The sequence below is a fragment of the Sinocyclocheilus grahami genome, unplaced genomic scaffold, assembly GCF_001515645.1.
Source record: "Sinocyclocheilus grahami isolate Dianchi unplaced genomic scaffold, SAMN03320097.WGS_v1.1 scaffold534.1, whole genome shotgun sequence".
In the NCBI taxonomy this organism is placed as follows: domain Eukaryota; kingdom Metazoa; phylum Chordata; class Actinopteri; order Cypriniformes; family Cyprinidae; genus Sinocyclocheilus; species Sinocyclocheilus grahami.
The window spans coordinates 760,188-785,774 of NW_015505713.1; the positions used below are offsets into that span (position 1 = coordinate 760,188).

At 40.1% G+C, this 25,587-nt stretch overlaps 1 protein-coding gene across 1 annotated transcript; it reads right to left on the reverse strand.

Annotated features, from left to right (window-relative positions):
* Positions 1 to 3,463: 3,463 nt before the first annotated feature.
* On the reverse strand, positions 3,464 to 24,434 carry LOC107555411 (solute carrier family 15 member 1-like). The gene is made up of 23 exons (XM_016238190.1): positions 24,408 to 24,434; positions 24,136 to 24,220; positions 23,864 to 24,005; positions 21,312 to 21,431; positions 21,020 to 21,119; positions 15,092 to 15,182; positions 14,672 to 14,755; positions 14,480 to 14,562; positions 12,024 to 12,110; positions 11,841 to 11,930; positions 11,682 to 11,726; positions 11,527 to 11,559; positions 11,282 to 11,370; positions 10,404 to 10,485; positions 10,078 to 10,197; positions 5,921 to 6,052; positions 5,714 to 5,760; positions 5,495 to 5,602; positions 5,216 to 5,316; positions 5,150 to 5,154; positions 4,270 to 4,407; positions 4,069 to 4,176; positions 3,464 to 3,958 (listed from the first exon to the last, which is right to left on the reverse strand). The coding sequence occupies exons 2-23, from the start codon at positions 24,140 to 24,142 to the stop codon at positions 3,725 to 3,727; spliced, it is 2,046 nt and encodes a 681-aa protein (XP_016093676.1). The 5' UTR covers positions 24,143 to 24,220; positions 24,408 to 24,434; the 3' UTR covers positions 3,464 to 3,724.
* Between the last annotated feature and the right edge of the window lie 1,153 nt (positions 24,435 to 25,587).

Here is a 25,587-nt window from a genome sequence, read left to right on the forward strand (position 1 = left end):
ATATACATATATGCATGTGTGTATATATATACATGCATGTGTGTATATATATATATGCATGTGTGTGTATGTGTGTATATATATACATATATGCATGTGTGTATATATATACATGCATGTGTGTATATATATATATGCATGTGTGTGTATGTGTGTATATATATATATATATATGTATATGTGTGTGTGTATGTGTGTATATATATACATATATGCATGTGTGTATATATATACATGCATGTGTGTATATATATATATGCATGTGTGTGTATGTGTGTATATATATATATATGCATGTGTGTGTATGTGTGTATATATATATATGCATGTGTGTTTATGTGTGTATATATATATGCATGTATGTGTGTATATATATATATATATGTATGTGTGTGTATGTGTGTATAAAATGAAAACGGTCATCACTGAACTGTGCTCAATCTGGTTGCATTAGAAAATGACTCGCATTTCCCCAAAATTGTTTTTGTTTTAGACTTCACAGTTGGAATAATTTTGGTATAATTACAAGTCGCAATGACGTGTGCCTACTCTAGAAGAAAAGCAACTAATTTTAACTTAAATTTCATTTATAAATAGAAGTTGAAGTGAGGGTGAATGCGAAACATTCAAAAAGTATACTACCATTCAAAATATTTTTGAAATCTTTTTTTAATTAAATTATTTAAATGTTTTTGAAAGAATACACAGTAAATATTATAAAATATTATTACAATTTAAAATAACTTCTATTTTATTAAATATTTTTAAACGTTATGTATTCCTTTAATGGCGAAGCTATATTTTCAGCTGCCATTACTCCAGTCTTCAATGTCACATGATTATTGTTATCAATGTTGAAACAGTTGTGCTACTTAATAGTTTTATGGAAACCATAATACATTTTCAGGATTCCTTGATGAATAGAACATTTATAAGAAAACAGCACTTCTTTGAAACATCACTCTTTTGTTAAAAAAAGGCTTACTGTCACTTTTGATCAATTTAGTGTATCCTTGCTGAATAAAATGGTATACTAAAATTCCCTCAACCAAACAATAAAAAAGTAGAATTACAAAAAACCCTAAACTTTGATATTTTGTATTTTGGTGTTTTTTTCAGCAGGTGATTTAATGGTCAGAAATGATTTCTGTATAATAAATAAAACATCGACCGGTCAACGAGTAAGCTTCCTTCATGCGCAGATTCTTCAGCTTTCGTTTTCTTTCAGGTTCTCTAGGGGAAGAACATCATCCTCATCGCACCAGTGATTATTCCATTCCATTCACCAGTGATTATTCCGTCTCTCTTCAGTCCCGCCCCCCGGCATCAGCTCAGCGAATCCTGACACCAGCAGACTCTGTGACGTCTACCCTGGAGGACCAACTGTCCTTCACTAGCTTATCAAGAGAACTTATCAAACTCCTCAAGCTTCCCCTAGTTTCACTTTTCTTTTATAATCTCAATCTCCTGGAACACTCTTTGGAGTGTGAGCGTATGTATGTGTGTGTGTGTGCGAGTATGTATGCGTAATGGTGTGTTTGTAATGGAGACCGTTTAAGCAATGGACAAAACGTAGATGTAACTCCCTTGGCTAAGCTCAGAGCGAGATGGAGGCAGGTCTTTTTGCGTTATCGTACCCGAGCTTTTGGAAGAATGCATTAAGGTGTATGCCATCACAGGGCGAGGAGACCGGGCCGCCGCCTCCACCCTAAACAAAGTACAAGATAGTGTGCATGACTCTGAACAAAATGCATGTGTGAAGACGGATGTCTGTCGGAGTGTGTGTGCGCGCATCCGAACCCTGATGTGAAGGAGATTGCAGTTCTCACGCTGAAATCTCAGGTAATCTGCGACGAGCAGACCAGTTATCCAGGAAGACAGAGGGCGCTATGTTTGGATTTGTGTACAGATCTGTATATATAGTCTCAATTTTACAGACCTTTAAAAGAGATGATGGATTTTTGCAAATGAATCACTGTGTACAGATGGCCAAGAGCTTCTGTAGATATTGTTAGAAACAAAAGAAAGGTAAATATTTAAAAATCAAGCCTCTGAAATGGCCGATACTGAAATGCCTTGCCTTTTTATCAAATGTACATTTTTGGGGGTGCTCTGTTAATTTTAATAAGAAATTAAAGGGTTTTACTCGAGGTTTGAGAACCTACAAATGTTTATTTTGTCTGTTTGTGAGCAAAAGCAATCTTATATAGTAGTAATGATTTCAAAATAATCATTATTACTTGCAAAAAAAATTTGTGAGGCATAAGTATATTTTTTATTGAAGCACTTCATCAATAGTTGATTCATTCATAGCTTATTGGACCCAATGTAGTTTAAAATCCACTTAACAAATTATTTACGAATTCACAAAAGAAAACGCTGAACTCTAATGCCCATAGCTGGTGCAAGTTATCTGGCACGTTCTTTTTGTAACCCCTTTAAATATTGCAAATTTAGTTGCATTAACTATTGTGAAAATGAATTACTTTGAAAACTTTAAAATATTTTGTTTCACCCATTACTTGGTGTAGATGAATGGCTATTAAAGTGCCCCGATTATGGATTTTTGAAAATTACCTTAAATGCAGTGTGTGTAACAACTCTAAGTGAATGAAAACATCCTGCAAAGTTTTCAATCTGAAAGTGCACCGTGTATAAAGTTATTGTCTCTCAAAAGAAAGAGTCGACTCGGAATCATTGAAACGAGTCGTTTTTAAAACGAATCCCAAGCCATTTCATGTTGACTTGAACATGAAACATTAGCATATTGCCCGCCCACTTGTTGGTCTTTTCAGGTTGGTCTGAATGAAAAAGGAAATTCATTCTGTGCCACTATTTGCTGCTTTTGGAGCGGTAAAAATAGCGGTTTCCCCGGTAACGCTGTACACAAAGCAGCACTGCGCTCACAAACGCTGCTTTATCAGTCATTACAGGCTCATCATGATGAAATGAAAATAAGACCAATAACCGCAGATTAGCGTCACACAAAGGAGGGGTTGGGAAAAATTAATTGTTGAGCGAATCTTTTGGGAGTCGTTGAGCAATTAAGGTAAAAATAAATGCATATAAGACAATGAAAGTGTTTTTTGACCTTGCACGCATGTCAACCTGTTGTTGGGGACTCCCAGAACCAAAATATGAACCTTTCATTACCCATAATAGGGGCACTTTAATAAAAATTATTTAGACGCACTTTAGAATATTTTCTGAAAGATCCAATCCACAATTACACAAATTGCTTTAAGCACAAGAGGGAATCAGTATTCAAAATCGAATTTAATAGCAGTGTGATGTACTTCTACTCTTTAGATTCCATTTAAATGGGTTTTTCCATAACGGTAAATTGCATTTTCCATAAAAGAGCATCTCTTCAACTCATCTATTTACTGATAGTAACATCATATACTCATAAATAAAACCCGCCTGCAAAGGCACCAACGCAGATGAGAGTGACACGTGGCCACTTTAATGCTGATCTCAACCATATCAAACTATGAAACTACCAAACCTTCTGCCCATGGTTGTCGTCCCAAACACACCAATCAGTTTCAGGTAGAATTTGCTTTCCTTGGGCTGATTTAGGATTGTGTTGTATTTGTGCTACTGCATAACAAATCCCAAGCCCAGCTTTGATAAAAATGGTGAATCAGTTCTTCGATCAGTAGTAGAAAAGGGAACACCAACACTTTCAAACCACAGATCAAGAGAAAAAGAAGTGATGAATCTAGATCTTCGTTTGTTTTTTGACGTCTGTGTTATTTGACGTCTCGATGTTTACGTACGCCAAATTGCCTTTGGTCGTCATTTCAAGATCTTTCTTTTTCTTATCTTCTGGCTCAAGCGCCATAAATTTAGCCTCAATTTCCGTCGGGTCTATGTAGGTGTAGAAGTAAGCCATGACCGCAAAGGTGATACTCACGGCCACCAGGAGAGATGCGAACAACACGTATTCTGCCCACTGCAACAACACATAAACACAGATGAGCTTATAGCAATACGGATGGCAACAGTAATTGACATTTGACCAGGATTTCGTCAAAAACAAATAGAGCAGTTTATGTGGTATACCTGATCTGGAAGTGAGCCTGCCTCAGCCACGATGAGCACAATGATGTTCCCCACTGCAACAGTCAACAGCCAACCAGCCTGGAGGACTGACTTCATATTGCTTGGTGCCTAAAAGGTAACACAGCCAAATTATGAGAGAATTATAAATGAAAAGTTCATTAGAATATTTCTGAATGTCGAATTCCAGCGATCATACCATACCTGTGAATAGGAGAAGTCCAGGCCGGTGACAGAGAAGACCACTTCTCCACAGGTCATCAAAAAGTACTGAATGATCTGCCAGGCCATGTGGATGCCGTTGGGGTCAATATCCTTTATTGCTTTAATGTCATCGGTACACTGTACACACATTCAGACAGAATTATTTGTGATTTCCACTTTTGAGAAGGCCAACAAACCAAACCATCGCTAGATTTGTTAACTAGCTGCTAGGTCTAGTAGTAGCAGGTGGTTTGAAGCAAGTTTTTTATTAGAAGAAACTGGGAGTATTGATATATGAAATTAATTAAACAACTCATATTGTGATCCCAGAATATCTAAGACTCTGAGATACATATATGTAAAAAAAACAAAAAAGGTCAATTTTTAGACAACATTGCGATATATGTGTAAAAGAAAAAATATATTTTATATAATGATAAATGACATTTGACTTGAGTTTACATCTTACATGTTTAAATTAAGTTTATTAATATTAGTGCTGTCAATCGATAAAAAAACCTTAATCACATTTTTTCTGAAATTAATCACAATCCCATCTAACAATAAAGTTTTTAAATATCAATTGTATTAATAATAACATACTAATTCAAGTCATCTTGCAGCCAAATTATAAGTTTGCTGAGGCCCTCTAGTGGGCCCCAGACCCCTGCTTGACTAATGGTGTAAAAGGATGGCATACCGTCATCCGTGGAACAAAAAAGATGATATGTTCTGGACCCCACAGACTTTTATTTCATTGCTAAAAATAGTTGAAACACTTAAAAATATATTTTGAGGAATAAAATTGCATACAGGTTTGGAAAAACATGTGTGCAAGTAAATATAAGAGGCAAGCATATAAGATGTTTCTAGTTCTAACTATTCCTACTAGTGTTCTTACTATAATCGTTGACTGTAAAAACATGACTTACAGATTCTCCAAAACTAAAGGTGCTTGGGATCAGGACTGTGTAGGAGCTTCCGAAGCCCAGCTGCAGGATGTAGTGGCACGTTTGTCCTTCTTCATTCACAATAGTAAAGTTGGCTCTGGGAAGGGGGATATCAAATCAGTGTAGAAAAGCAGCCTAGCAACGGGTTTGCACTGCTTTCTATTTTCTGCTTTCTGGGTTTGCAATTTTCATCTGTACAAACAGCTATCATGTATATGCATATGTATATATATATATTAGTAACTGTAATACACAATACATAAAACAACACATACTTGCCGTGGGGAACGTTGAGGTAGCCTGATACTTGTAAGGGAGCGATGAGACCCAGATTATCAGACTTTATTGTAAAGTTCAGATGAGACCTAAAGCCATTCACAAACCTACAACATATGTTTGCTGTTAATCAATTTGAATAGTATTCCATTTTCAAAACACCTCTTCCAATACAATTTGAAAAGAATATTCAAAAAATAATTTAGAACTGCACAAACCTGATCGCATTCAAGCCTTGATTCGGTTTCTCGGTTATGTCATTGAGCTGTAAAAAAACAAACAAAAAAACAATCAGAACACACTCAACATTACAGTAATAATTACTGTATAATCATGGCATTAAAATTATCAAAATAATTGACACATCTATTTAAGATATTTAAATAATACCATGATTTTTTTTTATTATCGAATGTAGCGCTCACAGTCTGTAGCGTTCCATCAGTATTTATCAAAACCGTGTGCCTTGTTTTCTTCTGGAAATAAGCTGTAGTGTTTTTTCCTCCAGCAGAGACTGTAATGTTCTCGGTGTCAAGTGTCATATAACCATTAGAAGACTGGGGGAGCAAAACAACATAAAATAATTTGTAAGATGATTATGTACAGTTCACATACAGCACATATGCATAATGTTTCCTCAACTACAAGCATTTTTATGTCCCAGGGATTTATTTTTATGAAAAAGTTTTATTTTCAACATGCACTGTTGTTATAAAGTTTCAGGTCAGTGTTAGTCAGATTTTTTATGGCATTTTATGCCTTTATTTAGATAGGACAGTATAGGTCAACAGGAAGTGAAGTGGGTGAGAGAGAGAGAGGGATGGGATTGAGAAAGGTCCACAAGCCAGGACTCGAACTTGTGACACCCAAAGTGCAATAGCGCTGTATGTCAGCGAGCTACCCACGAGGCTATCGGCGCCAGCAGAGTCTGATGTCATGACGACCGCATTTGTTTAATCAAAAATACAATAAAATCATAAAGATGTCAAATATGACTACATTTTAAAATAACATATTTTAAAGGGGTCATATGATGCTGCTAAAAAGAACATAATTTTTTGTATTTGGTGTAATGAAATGTGTTTATTGCGGTTTAAGGTTAAAAAAACACATTATTTTCCACATACTGTACATTATTGTTTCTCCTCTATGCCCCACCTTTCTGAAACGCGTCGATTTTTACAAAGCTCATCGGTCTGAAAAGCGAGGTGTGCTCTGATTGGCCAGCTATCCAGTGCGTTGTGATTGGCCGAATACCTCAAGCGTGTGACGGAAATGTTACGAAGATTATTAATTAAACTCATTCATTTATTTCTGGGATGGCAAAGCTGAGTTTTCATGAATTGTCTTAAAAAAAATGTATCATGCTTTTTTTGTTGTTGTTGTTCCTTTTATTCCAAATTATGGTTGTCAAAGTTGTACTGTCCACAATAACAAACAATTTTGCCCCAAATAAAGTTTTTCACAAGTTGGTTACCAACAAGGCAAGGTTTCAAATTATGCAAAAACGTGTGAAATGTTAATTAATCATGTATTTAGAATACATAAATGCTAACTATGAAATTAACCACCGTGAGACAAAGGCTATTTTATTCCAAAAATATTTACAAATGTCATTTCCATCACAGAATGCTAATGAATATGTAATTTAGGATGTGGAAATAACACTACAGTCTGAATTTGTATTTATTTTCAGGAAAAAAAAAATCTGGCAGGTCTTAAATTTTGGAAAATAAAACCTCAGATGACCAACAACACATGACATATTGCACCGTGTCCTTATTTACTGAATAAAAATAAAGCCAAAATGGAAAAACCATGTGTGACAAAGTAAGGAAACCCTTACTGTTAACATATGAATTAAGAGCGTAAGTAGCAGTGAGGCACTGCTAATCAAATGCCTTTGATTAACTGATCATCAGCAAAAGTGTGAGCACCTCCATAAAAGCAGAAGTTTTGGCAGTTTGCTGGTCTGGAGCTTTCAGGTGTGTGTTAACACAAAGCCAAGGAGGTAAGACATCAGCAATGATCTTAGAGAAGCAATTGTTGCTGCCATCAACCTGGGAAGAGTAATACGGCCATTTCCAAACAATTTAAAGTCCAGTATTCTACAGTGAGGAAGTTTATTCATCCCAGCAAATTCACCCCAAGATCAGACCATGTAACGCTCAGAGAAATGGCAGACAGCCCAAGAACTTCACTGTAGACTCTACAGGCCTCAGTTAACATGTTAAATGATAAAGTTCATGACAGTACAATTAGAAAAATATGGGACAAGTTTGGCATGTTTGGAAGGCTTGCCAGAAGAAAGCCTCTTCTATCTAAAAAAAACAAAAACACGGTTTAGGTTTGCATCTGAACAAACCATAGGACTTCTAGAACAATGTTCTTTGAACAGACGAGACCAGAGTGGAGATGTTTGGCCATACTGCACAGCGCCACATTTGGTGAAAACCTAAAGAGCATATCAGCACAAACGCCTCATACCAAAAGTCACACATGCTGGTGGAGGGCTGATGATTTTGGGCTTGTTTTGTAGCCACAGGACTTGGGCACCTCACAGTCATTCAACCATGAACTCCTCTGTATACCAAAGTATTCTAGAGTCAATGTGAGGCCATCCGTCCGAGTTGGGCCACAATTGGGTCATGCAACAGGACAATGATCCCAAGCACCCCAGCAAATCTAACAGCTAAAAAGAAAAGAATCAAGATGTTGCAATAGCCCAGTCAAAGTCCAGACATCATCCTGACTGAAATTATGTGGCGAGAGCTTTCCATAAACAAACCTCAACAAACTGGAGCAATTTTGTAAAGAAGAGTGGGACAAAATTCCTCCAGAATGATGTGAGAGTTTAATAAAAACTCGATAAAGTCATACAGAAAATTATTACTTCAAGTTATTGCTGGTAAAAGTGGATGTCATGTGATGTTCATCTGAGGTTTTATTTTCCAAAGGTTAAGACCTGCCAAGGACCAGATAATTTTTTATTATGTCCTGATACAGAATACCATGGAATTCAATAGGGTGTCCTAAATTTTTCACATGACTATAATATATATATATACACATATACATATATATAAATGATAGTTTTCCTGTGATGTATTGTTGGACACTATTAGACACAATAGTAGTTAATTTAAAAAATACTAGTAAGATTGTAACATTTTCTGAGTAAAAGTTTCCCGAGTTGTTCATAGTGTCAAAAATTCCCATAATTTAAGAGACACCTATTTATTACTTTCTTTTAATTATGGTTTTCCAACTCTTTCAAAAACTGTTTAAGTTTGATGTGTCATTGTGTGAACTTACATCAAAACCAGGAACAGCAAACTGTTCTTGCCCCTCCACTACAACAGGCAGTGATGTGTTCTCCAAGTTCAGGAACTTCACCTGGATTTCAGAGCTTGATGGGAAGTCGGGCATTGTTCGCTGTTGGATTACAAGACAATTTATTTTCTTTGCTAAGAATGTACAGTATATCCAATGCATTGTGACAATTATTGTTCCAGAAAGCTAAGGGCATAAAGCAAGCCAATAAGCAAGCTGTACCAATAACAATCTAAAAGAAGCATCAGGTTTTGTTTCCCAGATATCATTGCAACATATCTACTAGACTGCTAGGTATCTGTTACTCACGTCAATTTGAATCTGCAAAAGAGCAGCAGCCACAAATGCTAATGCAGCCAGCAGCATACCAACTGTCATCCTCCGCAGGGGCCTGGGAAACACCGCACACACACACATACACAAAATCACACATTCAAATAACATATCATGTCTCAAAATCACAAAGGCAAATCCAGTAAACATTATCCAAGCACTTACGTGAAGTTAATATGGCACTTCTTGATAAGTGGATACACTGCAGAGTCCATGATTGGCACCATTATCACAATCAGTACGGGGTTCACAATCTGAACCAGAACGTAAATAATGAGTACAAATGCACTGTATGTACACTACAATGTACAATATTATCATCACATATTGTCCTGATCATATCCTGTTAATCATAGTAAAACACAAGTATAGACACACAAAGCAAACCGTGTAGTATAAATCAGTCTCACCTGCATCTGATCGGGCTGAATTATAAACACTCCCTATGATGACAGAAAGAAAAGAACGGATATACCATATAAAATATGACAACATAACTGGAGAGATATATGTGCATTTGGTAGTTTTCTTCAAAAATTTGAAATGCATTTTTTTTTTTACTTACAAAGTTACCATCCATAGTGGTGGCTTGAAGAGTCCAACGGGAGCCCTGGAAAGACAACAAAACTCTCTTTTAACATCAAGCCCAAAAACAAATGAGTGTTTGTGCAAGAATGCATATTTGATTATGGCATTTGTAGCATCGTTGTGTTTCTACACTGACCTGCTGGTCAAATAAGGCCCAGAACATTGGCAGAGGGATATAGAGGAACAGAACCTTCAACACCATCTTCACCTGAGCGATCAGGAGTTTCTGTAAAAAGACAGAATGTCTGTGAACTTCTTAGTTAATTGACGCATTGGTGCATATTTAAAACATTTAATCATGATGGGATGTGTCATTGTGTGAACTTACATCAAAACCAGGAACAGCAAACTGTTCTTGCCCCTCCACTACAACAGGCAGTGATGTGTTCTCCAAGTTCAGGAACTTCACCTGGATTTCAGAGCTTGATGGGAAGTCGGGCATTGTTCGCTGTTGGATTACAAGACAATTTATTTTCTTTGCTAAGAATGTACAGTATATCCAATGCATTGTGACAATTATTGTACCAGAAACTAAGGGCATAAAGCAAGCCAATAAGCAAGCTGTACCAATAACAATCTAAAAGAAGCATCAGGTTTTGTTTCTCAGATATCATTGCAACATATCTACTAGACTGCTAGGTATCTGTTACTCACGTCAATTTGAATCTGCAAAAGAGCAGCAGCCACAAATGCTAATGCAGCCAGCAGCATACCAACTGTCATCCTCCGCAGGGGCCTGGGAAACACCGCACACACACACATACACAAAATCACACATTCAAATAACATATCATGTCTCAAAATCACAAAGGCAAATCCAGTAAACATTATCCAAGCACTTACGTGAAGTTAATATGGCACTTCTTGATAAGTGGATACACTGCAGAGTCCATGATTGGCACCATTATCACAATCAGTACGGGGTTCACAATCTGAACCAGAACGTAAATAATGAGTACAAATGCACTGTATGTACACTACAATGTACAATATTATCATCACATATTGTCCTGATCATATCCTGTTAATCATAGTAAAACACAAGTATAGACACACAAAGCAAACCGTGTAGTATAAATCAGTCTCACCTGCATCTGATCGGGCTGAATTATAAACACTCCCTATGATGACAGAAAGAAAAGAACGGATATACCATATAAAATATGACAACATAACTGGAGAGATATATGTGCATTTGGTAGTTTTCTTCAAAAATTTGAAATGCATTTTTTTTTTACTTACAAAGTTACCATCCATAGTGGTGGCTTGAAGAGTCCAACGGGAGCCCTGGAAAGACAACAAAACTCTCTTTTAACATCAAGCCCAAAAACAAATGAGTGTTTGTGCAAGAATGCATATTTGATTATGGCATTTGTAGCATCGTTGTGTTTCTACACTGACCTGCTGGTCAAATAAGGCCCAGAACATTGGCAGAGGGATATAGAGGAACAGAACCTTCAACCACATTCAAATAACATATCATGTCTCAAAATCACAAAGGCAAATCCAGTAAACATTATCCAAGCACTTACGTGAAGTTAATATGGCACTTCTTGATAAGTGGATACACTGCAGAGTCCATGATTGGCACCATTATCACAATCAGTACGGGGTTCACAATCTGAACCAGAACGTAAATAATGAGTACAAATGCACTGTATGTACACTACAATGTACAATATTATCATCACATATTGTCCTGATCATATCCTGTTAATCATAGTAAAACACAAGTATAGACACACAAAGCAAACCGTGTAGTATAAATCAGTCTCACCTGCATCTGATCGGGCTGAATTATAAACGCTCCCTATGATGACAGAAAGAAAAGAACGGATATACCATATAAAATATGACAACATAACTGGAGAGATATATGTGCATTTGGTAGTTTTCTTCAAAAATTTGAAATGCATTTTTTTTTTTACTTACAAAGTTACCATCCATAGTGGTGGCTTGAAGAGTCCAACGGGAGCCCTGGAAAGACAACAAAACTCTCTTTTAACATCAAGCCCAAAAACAAATGAGTGTTTGTGCAAGAATGCATATTTGATTATGGCATTTGTAGCATCGTTGTGTTTCTACACTGACCTGCTGGTCAAATAAGGCCCAGAACATTGGCAGAGGGATATAGAGGAACAGAACCTTCAACACCATCTTCACCTGAGCGATCAGGAGTTTCTGTAAAAAGACAGAATGTCTGTGAACTTCTTAGTTAATTGACGCATTGGTGCATATTTAAAACATTTAATCATGATGGTTTATGTAACATACATCATATTTCTCTTTTGCCCAGTCCATCCAGTGTTCTCTCTTAGGGTGTTGCTCACTGCGGTGATTGAAACGGTTCTTAATTGCAAACTATAGAAGATAAAAGAAAACAATCATGCAATTAAACTTTTCAACATGACTTGATGTTACCAAATCAATTACACTACCAGCCAAAGGTTTTTGAACTGTAAGATTTTTAATGTTTTTTTTTTTAAAAGAAGTCTCTTCTGCTCACCAAAACTGCATTTATTAGATTCAAAGTACAGCAAAAACAGTAAAATTTTGAAATATTTTTACTATTTAAAAAAATACTGACTACAAACTTTGGAATATTATAGTGGATCATGTTACAAAAGCTTTTTATTTCAGATAAATGCTGATCTTTGGATCTTTCTACTCATCAGAGAATCCTGAAAAAAGTTAGTTTTAAATATTGTTAATAATAATAATAATCAAAACAAATGTTTTGTGAACATCAAATCAGCATATTAGAATGACTTCTAAAGGATAATAAGACACTGAAGAGTGGAATAATGATGCTGAAAATGTAGCTTTCATCACAGGAATAAATTACATTTTAAAGTATATTCAAATAGAAAGCAGTTATTTTAAATAGTAAAAATATTTACTGCTTTTGCTGTATATTGGATCAAATAAATGCAGGTTTGGTGAGCAGAAGAGAATTCTTTAAAAAACATTAAAAATCTCACTGTTCAAAAACTTTTGACTGGTAGTGTACATATGAACCATTACTGTTAAGTTAAGTTCATATAGGCTACGTTAATGGAGTTACTGTGCTAAACTACAGCACATATGTGACCCTGCACCACAAAACCAGTCATAAGTGTCAATTTTTGGAAACTGAGATTTATACATAATCTGAAAGGTGAATAAATAAGCTTTCCGTTGATGTATGGTTTATTAGGATCGGACAATATTTGGCTGAGATACAATTATTTGAAAATCTGGAATCTGAGGGTGCAAAAAAATCTAAATATTGAGAAAATCATCTTTAAAGTTGTCCAAATGAAGTTCTTAGCAATGCAAATTACTAATCAAAAATTAAGTTTTGATATATTTACGGTAAGAAATTTACAAAATATCTTCATGGAACATGATCTTTACTTAATATCCTAATGATTTTTTGGCATAAAATAAAAATCTATAATTTTGACCCATACAATGTATTGTTGGCTATTGCTACAAATATCTCTGTGTGACTTAAGACTGGTTTTGTGGTCCAGGGTCACATAGCATTTTAGCTTAAGGTGTGGTTTTCATACTATCTATACTATATATTATAGACTTTTAACCTCTTAAGACCCGAGAAAAGATTTTTAGGAAAAAAAATAGTTTTTTTCATGTCTTTACATTGTTTAGAGCATTAAAAAAAAAATTTTTTTAATTTTTTTTAATGATATTTCGTTCATAAGTTATGCTATGTCCTCGGTAGAGGACATCGGGACTCAATAATTTTTTTTTAAAAAAGACATGAATGAACATGCATAGGCAAAAACAATAGATTTTTTAAATCACCAATACAGGATTTTTTTTTTACCAAACTTTGTATAAAGATGATTCTCAACTATGTTATAACAGAATGATTTGATATACCATTTTTCTTTCTGCAAAATGTGTGTAAAATGGCCATAAACGGGTTTTCTCATTATATACAATGTATCTATAAACTAAATCTAATTTGCATATTAATGTGTTTTTGGGGCAACATGTAATGAAAAAAGAAGTGTAATAATGGGAGTAATATTTGACAAGATTTTAATAATAATATATAATATTTCATAGAATATTGAAACATAATTTATTTCCCTATTCATTTGTTATGTCTCCCAAAATGCTAATAAACATGCTTTTAGTCCCAGTGTCCTCATATGAGGACATGTATGAAATCAACATCCTGTTTCGTAACAGAAAGTCATATTTTGATTTGAAACCCCATAACATTTTCCTGAGATGTTGATTTATGACAGACGGTTTAAAAATTAGACAGATTTAAATGATAATTACAAAATATTATCATATTTCCATAAGAGTGTCACTAAATTAATATCTATTTATTTTTGAAGACCAAGGAGAGGGGGTGGTCATGGTGAAACATCCAAACATTTAGTATCTCTGAAAAGCCCTGAATGTGCTCTGTACAGGACATCCAGACTTAAAACTGTGACATGTATAGTCTCAGGACTATGTATGAGGTCACAGGGTCTCAGGAGGATAAGTTTTAAAATCTCTGGTTGGCCTAATGTTTGGCCTTCACTGCTGGCCGTGAAGTCATTATAATATTTGCATACTAAATTTTGATTGTTTATCAAACATGCAAGTTACACTGTCTTTTAATGAAAAGTGAACTGTAACTGAGGGATCTTATTCTATCTCTCCCTTTTTCCAAAAACATAACACTATTTCTTAAAGAAAGCATAATTTTTTGTCGGTGCTCTTACTCCCATGCATTTCATGACTCGCAGCAGGATGTTGCCTTTGGGGGATTCCATAATGTACATGCTGTGACCTGCGATGAACACAACTGCAGAGAGAAGAAGAACCTCAGTTGATCACGGCTCACATCGAGTGGTCATAAAAGGTATTGCACATGTCAAAATAAATACAAGTAGACAGAAACTGCTGTAACTTACTGAGGGCAACCACCATGAGAGCTGCAGGGACCCCAAAAGCCAGCGGGAAACAACTTTGCTTTGAGTAGATACCACACTCTTGAGCTAACAATTACACACAAAGACAAGACGTATTGTTCATAAGCATATTTACCAATCTACCATGTATTAAGTAAAAGATGCGGTTACACTTTATTTTAAGGTGTCCTTGTTACAGTGTAATTATACATTTAAGTACTGAGTAATATTAATTAACTACATGTACTTACTATTTGGTTAGGGTTAGGATTAGGGTTTGGCTTAGGGGTACTTGCATGTAACCTAATTATGCATAATTTATTGTTATTACAATAGTAAGTACATGTAACGTGTAACAAGGACAACTTAAAACAAAGCACTACCAAAGATGCTATTCAGATTGTAATTACTGTAAATACACACCTCTCAGGATGGGTGTGATGAGAGTGGAGAGAAGACTGCCAGCGTTTATGGACAGATAAAATATGGAAAAGAAAGTACTCCTTTGTTTTTCCTGAAAAACAATAAAAATCATTATTAATATCATTTATATACACTACTATTCAAACATTTGGGGTAAGTAATTTATTTAATGTTTTATTATTACTCTTTAATTATTATTATAATTTTTTTTATTACAATATTATTACATTGTAAAGTAATGGCAATGTAATAATAAAAATATAACTTTAGGATTTTAAGCAAATAAGATAGTATCACTTGTTGAGTTCCTCAGAAGTCTCTACTGGCTGAAAACATGGGAAACAATGTGTGGCGAGTAACCAGCAGCCCTGCACGAGCACCGAGTGACCCACCCCCCGAGCACCGTGTGATCCTATGCACAGACACTTCACCTGCGCACGTATAGCACCACTTGTGAATAAAGCACCCTCCTGGGGTACTTTTTGCCAGTTCTGTGTCTGTGGTCTCATTCACCCCGCGACATATGGTGGAGAATGCGGGCATGAAAGGTGAATTGAGACATAGATCGCTAACGCCAGGTTGTTTTGTGTGATCATTCTAGGAGTACCGCTCTCTCTCCCGGGAAATGGAAGAGATCATCCGACATCTTACCGAGCTCTTGGCGCACCAGCAGCAGTTCATGGAGCGTTTGGCAGCTCGACAGGAATATACTGACTGGGTTGTCGAACACTTACAGGCCAGCGTGGTGGGCCGCGTGCCCCTCCCGGAGGTGGCCAGCAAAGCCTACCAGCATCTTGTCCGACTGTCCGAGCAGGATGATGTCGAAGCCTACCTCCATACCTTTGAAGTCATCGCGACCCGAGAGGGGTGGGTGAAAGAGGAATGGGCCCGGATCATCGCCCCCTTTCTCACGGGGGAAGCCCAGCGCGCCTATTACTCCCTCCAGGCTCCCCGAAATGAGACGTACGATGAGCTCAAGGCCGAGATCCTCGCCCGGGTGGGCCTGTCCCCCCTGTGTGCCGCACACCAGTTTCACCAGTGGGTTTATGACGAACCCTCCTGGGGTACTTTTTGCCAGTTCTGTGTCTGTGGTCTCATTCACCCCGCGACATATGGTGGAGAATGCGGGCATGAAAGGTGAATTGAGACATAGATCGCTAACGCCAGGTTGTTTTGTGTGATCATTCTAGGAGTACCGCTCTCTCTCCCGGGAAATGGAAGAGATCATCCGACATCTTACCGAGCTCTTGGCGCACCAGCAGCAGTTCATGGAGCGTTTGGCAGCTCGACAGGAATATACTGACTGGGTTGTCGAACACTTACAGGCCAGCGTGGTGGGCCGCGTGCCCCTCCCGGAGGTGGCCAGCAAAGCCTACCAGCATCTTGTCCGACTGTCCGAGCAGGATGATGTCGAAGCCTACCTCCATACCTTTGAAGTCATCGCGACCCGAGAGGGGTGGGTGAAAGAGGAATGGGCCCGGATCATCGCCCCCTTTCTCACGGGGGAAGCCCAGCGCGCCTATTACTCCCTCCAGGCTCCCCAAAATGAGAGTTACTACAAGCTCAAGGCCGAGATCCTCGCCCAGGTGGGCCTGTCTCCCCTGTGTGCAGCACACCAGTTTCACCAGTGGGTTTATGACGAGCGGAAGACGGTACGAGCCCAAGCCGCCCAGCTTGCGCGCCTGGCCCATCTCTGGCTGCTCTCGGATTCGCCGTTCGCCAGCAAAGTGTGCGAGAGGGTCGTACGGGATCGGCTGTTGCAGGTCCTGCCCCGCTCGTTGAGGCGCCCGGTCAGTATGAGGAACCCTCTGGACATGGCGGAGCTCGTCGAGGCCGTGGAGTTGGCCGAGGCAACTAACGCCCGCAACGCCGGAGAGAGAGCGGCCCTGGCGCCCTGGAGGGTGATGGAGAGGCGTCCGCTCAAAGGGACGCATCGCACAGTCAGCAGGGCGTCGATCACCGACCACGTCGACGAGCCAATGCCCACCGAACCACCAATGGGCCGAGTGTGGCTGGCCGGGTGTGTACTTCATAGAGAGGAGCCTCCTCCTGGCCCCAGCAGGATGGTAAAACTCGATGGAAGGGCCGTCCGGGCGCTGTTGGACTCCGGCAGCTCAGTAACTCTCGCCCAGCCCACCCTGGTTAAGCCGCGGCCCGAACGGAAAGCAGAACTACCCCTCACATGTGTGCCGGCCCGCACAGTGCAGATCTCGGCTGGGCCCGGAACCTGGCCTTGGAGGTGGGCATTGTGCGTGATCTTCCGGCTCCACTGCTGTTGGGACGAGACTGGCCAGGGTTCGAGCAGCTGCTCGTCTCCCCCAGGAAACCGGCCGGCCCCGGTCGAGATCGGCAACGGAGGAAGCGTCGGGGACCGGCCACCCAAAGGCCCGTTTTACTTGCGTCAGACAGCGCGAGGGAGGGTGAGTCAAACACTGCAATGTTCCTGCTGTATATCTCGATGTGTTTCAACAGATCGCGGCTGGAGGGTCCTTCGGCTGGGAACAGCGCGAGGATGAGCGCTTGCGTAACTGCTGGGAACGAGTACGTCGTGTGGATGAAGTGCATCGGCTACCTGGCCCACACCCCCTCCCTTACTTCGTGATCAGGAATGGCCTGCTGTACTGTGTCGCCCACAGGCGGGGGGAGGAAAAACTTCTCTTAGTGGTACCCAAGACCTAGACGGAAACGGTGATGGAGCTGGCCCATGCTCATCCGATGGCCGGCCACCTGGGAGGGGAAAATACCGTACAGCGCATTCGGGACCGGTTCCACTGGTCGAGATTGGACGCAGAGGTAAAACGGTTCTGTCGCAGCTGCCCAACGTGCCAGCGGACGTCCCCCCGTCGTCCTCACACCAGCCCGCTAATACCACTGCCAGTCATCAACGTGCCCTTCGAGTGGTGGCCGAAGATGGGCGCAACTGGGACCTAATGATCCCGTACGTGCTGTTCGGCATCCGCGAGGTACCCCAAGCCTCCACGGGGTTCACACCCTTCGAATTGCTGTTCGGGAGACAGCCTCGGGGTCTTCTGGATGTGGCACGGGAAGCCTGGGAGAACCAACCTAACCCAAACCGCAGCCTCGTAGAGCACGTACGGGAGATGAGGGAACGGATCAACAGGGTAATGCCGCTGGTTCGAGAACACCTGATCACCGCCCAGCGCGCCAAGCGACATCTGTATGACCGACCTGCCTAAGCCCAAGAATTCCATCCGGGAGACCGCATGACGGTGTTGGTCACCCTTCGAATTGCTGTTCGGGAGACAGCCTCGGGGTCTTCTGGATGTGGCACGGGAAGCCTGGGAGAACCAACCTAACCCAAACCGCAGCCTCGTAGAGCACGCACGGGAGATGAGGGAACGGATCGACAGGGTAATGCCGCTGGTTCGAGAACACCTGATCACCGCCCAGCGCGCCAAGCGACATCTGTATGACCGACCTGCCTAAGCCCAAGAATTCCATCCGGGAGACCGCATGACGGTGTTGGTCCCCACAGCAGCCTCCAAGTTCTTGGCAACCTGGCAAGGTCCCTACACCATCGTGGAACAGGTGGGACCGGTCACGTATTGAGTTCGACAGCCGGGCCGTAGGAGAGCCGAGCAAATTTACCATGTCAACCTCCTCAAGAAGTGGATGGGCCCGCAGCTTTCTGGGACCCAGAAAACGGACCTCGAGGCCCTGGTCGGTCAGTTCAAGGATGTGTTCAGGGAGACCCCGGGGAAAACAACGGTCTTGGAACACAAGGTCCGCACCCCGCTGGGAGTCGTAGTGTGGCAGCGGCCCTACCGGATACCAGAAGCTCGACGACTGGCAATAGAAGAAGAGATAAAGAAGATGCTTCAACTAGGGGTCATTGAGCCCTCCCATAGCCCCTGGGCCAGCCCGATTGTCCTGGTACCAAAGCTGGACAACACCCTCTGCTTCTGTAATGACTTCTGAAAGCTCAACAAAGTCTCTGCCTTCGACGGATATCCCATGCCCCGAGTGGACGAGCTCCTCGACCGGCTAGGCAAAGCCCGGTACATTAGCACCTTAGACCTTACCAAAGGCTATTGGCAGGTGCCCTTGACCCCAGCCTTCAGCACCCCCAGTGGCCACTGGCAGTACTGGGTTCTTCCCTTCGGTTTGCACGGGGCACCTGCCACGTTCCAACGGCTGATGGATATCCTGCTACGGCCTCACCAGGCCTATGCCGCGGCTTACCTGGACGATGTTGTAATTCACTTGGAGTGCTGGGAAACCCACCTGGAGCGTCTGCGGAGGGTGTTGATGGAGCTTCGGCGGGCTGGCCTCACAGTCAACCCCAGGAAGTGTCACCTAGGCCTTACGGAAGCCAAGTACCTGGGATACAAGATTGGCCAAGGGCTCATCATGCCCCAAGAAAAAAAAGTTGAGGCGGTAAAGAAGTTCCCTCGGCCCAGTAACAAGACACAGGTACGTGCATTTCTGGGGTTGGCGGGCTACTATCGGTGTTTTATCCCCAATTTCTACTCTATTGCCAGCCCCCTGTCAGACCTCACCAGGAAGGGGCAGCCCGAGGCGATCGTCTGGACTCCGGAGGCGGATGAAGCTTTCCAAGCGCTGAAGACGGCCCTAACGTCCTCCCCGGTTCTGCACGCACCGGACTTCACCTGCCACTTCACGCTATATACCGACGCCTCCGGCCAGGGCTTGGGAGCAGTACTCTCTCAGCTCCGGGACGGAGAGGAGCACCCCGTGGTGTACATCAGTAGGAAGCTCTCCCCCGCGGAGACCAGGTACGCCACAGTCGAGAAGGAGGCCCTGGCCATAAAGTGGGCAGTCCAGGAGCTGAGATACTACCTATGGGGCCGCCAGTTCACCCTGGTCACCGACCACGCTCCGTTACAGTGGATGTCCAAAGCCAAAGACACGAACGCCCAAGTGACCCAGTGGTTCCTGGCGCTCCAGGACTTCCACTTCCAGGTACAGCATCAGGCCGGGACCGACCACGGAAATGCTGATGGGCTCTCCCGGGGCTGGGTTGGATGGGCAGGTCTGACAGGTAACAACAGGCAACCCCCCCCCCTAATACCCCCGCAACAAGTTGCGTCCTTCCCCGGAGGATCAGGTTGACGCCTAGGGGGGGGGGGAATGTGGCGAGTATCTCGGTTCCAGATCAGCGTTGCCCTGGAAACTCCTACACAAATCACAAACTACCGCCACCTGTGCGGGATGACTGGCGCACCTGGAGCTTGTTCCCACAGGCCTTAAAGCCAGGAGAGAAGGCGCACACGAGGGAAGGTGGAAGAGGAGCTCCAGGCAGAAACTAATGTCTGTTTTGTTTCTTCTCCTCCTGTGCAGAGACCGACGATGCTCTGGACGAGTGACCAGCAGCCCTGCACGAGCACCGAGTGACCCACCCCCCGAGCACCGTGTGATCCTATGCACAGACACTTCACCTGTGCACGTATAGCACCACTTGTGAATAAAGCACCCTCCTGGGGTATTTTTTGCCAGTTCTGTGTCTGTGGTCTCATTCACCCCGCGACAAATGTTACAATAAGAGGAATGCTGACTTTACCCTAATAGAAACACCAGCATTCCTCAAATTGTAACATTTGGTCTAAAATATGCATATTTCACACTTTGAATTTTGGCCTTTAGACTTTATATCCTTGTGGCAGGGGTGTAGGGGGTGTAGGTACCTACAAATCACTTAAATATCTCTATTTGTTAATCTCTAACACTCAATAGAGATTTAACCTTAAACTGATAACAGCTGATTTACACACAGGAATGTGCTGCTATGCTTGAATGCAGTTCATCCTCTTTAATAGGGTGTGTTTATCTGTTAATCGTATGTGTGTGTGTGTGTGTGTGTGCGTGCGTGCATGTGTGTGTGTGTGCGTGTGTGTGTGTGTGTGTGTGTGTGTGTGTGTGTGTGTGTGTGTATAAGGGTCTACATGCCTGATGTTCTTCAAACTGATCTCCTCCAAACGCTGCCACACAGGGTTTAATGCCTCCAGTTCCCAAGGCAATGAGCATGAGTCCTAGCATGGACATGGCACTAAAATAAAAGAGAAGAAATTCAAATTCACACCAAATAATGTGATAGAAATCACATAATAACAATGTCAGTACATTTAGAATAATTGCTGTAAGTAGAACCTAAAAAAGAGCATGCTACTTTTAACTTAACAGGTTATTTGGGTTGTTTACAATAATATATTAACAAAGCATATCCCAAGCAGTAACTCACGTATGGAAGGTCATGTTGTCTGGTGTACCGTCTCTGTTGGTATCTGTGATATCATGGATGGCACTGATAGCCATGATCACCTGGCCGATGGTGTATACTATGGACAGATACACGATAGTCCTGCGAAAAGTGGAGAATGGAGGTCATGTTAATACACATGTATTATAGTAGAAAAAAATCATAATCTAATGGTTGTTGAACTAAGCCTTTTGACTGTGTGACAGTGTACTTAGTACAAGTGTATAAACTGGGGTCCGGTGACCGCCAGGAGGCCACAAGGTGGTGCTAGGGGTCCAAGTAAATTTTCAGGGGGGAAAGTTATTAAAAAAAAGGTTTTGATCAGTATTTATTGTGAAAAGCAAAAGGCAAATAAAATGGAGTTATTAATAATAATCTTCAATTTATATTTTCTTTGAAACTATTTAACCGATTGTTTTAAAATAAATGTAAGTTACTGCATTTTTAATATCACACTTATTAATTAATTATTCATTTATCTCAAAATGGGTTTTAAAATAATCACACTACCATTCAAAAGTTTCAAGTTGGAAGGATTTTTTAAATGTTTTGGAACAAAGTTGCTTATGCTCATTTATTTGATGAAAAATATAGCAAATAATACAATAATATTGTAAAATATAATTACAATTTAAAATAACTGTTTTCTATTTGAATATATATTTTTAAATGTCATTTCAGCCACCATTACTCCAGTCTTCAGTGTCACATGATCTATTCTAATATGCTGATTTGGTGCTCAAGAAACATTTTCATCAAAACACAGTAGTAGTGTCGCATAGTATTTGTGGAAACTATGGTTCCTTTTTTTAACAGTAGTATAGCTGTAATGTAGTGTAGCTGAAATTCACTGACTTTATCACATATTGCATATATATATGTGACCCTGGAGCACAAAAGCAGTCATAAATTGCACAGGTACATTTGTAGCAATAGCCAAAAATACATTGCATGGGTCAAGATTTTTCTTTTATGCCAAAAATCATTAGGATATAAAGTAAAGATCATGTTCAATGAAGATATTTTGTAAATTTCCTACCGTAAATATATCAAAACTTAATTTTTGATTAGTAATATGCATAGCTAAGAACTTCATTTGGACAACGATTTTTTCAATATTTAGATTTTTTTTGCACCCTCAGATTCCAGATATTCAAATAGTTGTATCTCGGCCAAATATTGTCCTATCCTAACAAAAGCTTATTTATTCAGCTTTCAGATGATGTATAAATCTCAATTTCAAAAAATGTACCCTTATGACTGGTTTTGTGGTCCAGGGTCACATATAATCTAATCGAGACGGCAAGATGTCTGTAAGCATTGTCTGCATCCCCATATGTGCATCAAGAGTTGCAGGCACTGTGTTTATGGTGTGGGTTTGGTGATTATGGCTTCAGAGTGGAACCAGGTTGTTTAATGTCATGTGATACTGAGTTTATGCCCTCAACCCTGGTATCTGAATCCAGTGGAGTGGGTGAGCTGTCAACGGTTCCCTCCTGTGAACTCCCCCCACCACCTCCTCCAAATCAGCCTGTACTCCCCCGCCTGCAGAGCCCATTAGAAGCCCCACATGAAAGCCTCTGAATGGGTTCTTTCAGATTAGCACTGATCCCACATTGTTTATGCGGAGTAATTAGGAGCACATGGGAAAGCCCGGAGGTTAATTACAAAAGACTAGATTACAGTCATATCTCTGTCATGTCTAAACAAGCAATGCACTACAATGCTTTCGGAAACCCCAAACTAATTTTCCTGTTGCATCCTCTGTTTTTTGTTTTGTTATTTCTATAGAAACATAATGTGAGAACTGTGAAAGTGTGAGATTTCTGTGCTAAAAAAAGTGTGAGATTTATGCGAAACTAACATCACAATGCGGAAATGTTTGTCTGTCATTGGTCTGCAAAACAGATAGTCCTGGCCCAAAGTCACATTTTTCGTTGAGTCAATGTTGCTGTGTCGGGGGCTGATCAACAAACACTCAAACTAAATAAAAGTACAGTACTTAAACTTTGAGGAGAAAATTACTAATAAAGTTGAAGTCTATGCATATGAAATTAAAATCAGTAAAATTACACACATCATGACCAAGATCTTCAAAATGTGGTACTGTAAGAAGACCCTGACAGGAAACAGTACTCATATACCAATATTTCCATATATTTTCCTATTTTTAATACATTCAATGTTATACCCTACTGCTATTTTTTAAAGGCAATGTTCACCCCAAAAAAACAAATTTGAAATTCTACTCCCCCTCATGTTGTTGCAAACCTTTAGGGCTTTCTTTCTTCTGCAGAACCTTGCACCCTCAGATTCCAGATATTCAAATAGTTGTATCTCGGCCAAATATTGTCCTATCCTAACAAAAGCTTATTTATTCAGCTTTCAGATGATGTATAAATCTCAATTTCAAAAAATGTACCCTTATGACTGGTTTTGTGGTCCAGGGTCACATATATATATATATATCGCATGCATTCTTAGTATAGTTAATAGTATGCTATTGTGAATATTTTCCAAGCCCTAAAACTCACTTGAACTTGCCCAGCCATGAGTCTGCAATGATGGCCCCCAGGATGGGTGATAGGTAGCACAGAGCCACGAAGGTGTGGTAGATAGTGGTGGACAAATCATTGTCCCAACCGATAAAATACTTGAAGTACAGCACCAGCACCACTGCGACACACAGAGACGGGAAAGGAGAGCACAGCAAGAGATGAGTGACACGTATTAAGAAGGAAAGAATGGGAAACACTGATCTATGTGGATGAACAAGTAAAACAGAGCAGAATGTGTTTGGTCTCACCTTTCATGCCATAGTAAGAGAATCGCTCACAGAACTCATTCACCACAATGAAAAATATACTGACAGGATATCCCAAGCAACTTGGCTACAACAAAAACCACAGCTCAATTAAAATATTTCCTAATAACAAAATACATTTTGTATTTTTATACTATAAAAAACTAATTGTGCTGACATAACATATTTATTGTACAATTAAAAATAAATGATTACATTTAACAATATACAAATAGTAATTCTGTGAGTAACTAGCACAGAATTAAAAGTCTTACACTATTCTTGGTCTTCTTTGTCCTTTGTTCCTCTTTGTCTGCAAAAATGAAGTGAAATGTCATTAAAATAGCTCTAATATGGATTCAGTTTCAACTTATTGAATTCAAATGCTATTTCAAAAATTTTCACACTGTAACATTTATGGACAATTGTGCATTGCCATATATAAGCAAAGAACACGCACATTTACTCTCCATGTACAAACCCAGAGTTAACAGGGATAATTATTATTATATTGTTCCATATCAGCATCCAGGTTTACTCACCTGCCATGACGACTGCTTTGCCTGAGGCAATACAAATAGTAATTCTGTGAGTAACTAGCACAGAATTAAAAGTCTTACACTATTCTTGGTCTTCTTTGTCCTTTGTTCCTCTTTGTCTGCAAAAATTAAGTGAAATGTCATTAAAATAGCTCTAATATGGATTCAGTTTCAACTTATTGAATTCAAATGCTATTTCAAACATTTTCACACTGTAACATTTATGGACAATTGTGCATTGCCATATATAAGCAAAGAACACGCACATTTACTCTCCATGTACAAACCCAGAGTTAACAGGGATAATTATTATTATATTGTTCCATATCAGCATCCAGGTTTACTCACCTGCCATGACGACTGCTTTGCCTGAGGCTGTCTTCTAGTCCTCTCGTAAAGGATATCCTTTAGTACAGAGACGCACACTCACACACACACACACACACACACACACACACACACACACACGACCCGGGGCAGACAGAGCTGTAATCTGAGAGACACAGGTAACAGGGTTTTATAGATTCTGGACAATAAATTGTATCCTTGGCCACCACTGGGTTAAAATGAGATTGACATAGATGTTTATGACAGTGTTTGTGACTGTGTGTGTGTGTGTGCGTATAAGTGGTTGCAGATTAGTTATTTATGGCAGTCTTATCAATTGATACTGAAAATCAAATTGTGTGAACGGTTGGCCTTCCTAATAAGACAGGCAAGTTAATGAGTAATTAATATACTAATTATTATATCATTAAAAAAAAACGAAAATACAGAAAAGTGCAGAATGACATTGTATTCCTATGAATTTTTTTCAACAAATCAAAGATGTAAATAAATGTATTCTTATATAAACTTGTCTTAGCAAGTATTTGAAAACTATTTCAAGTCACTTTTCTGGTGTTAGAATTATTAC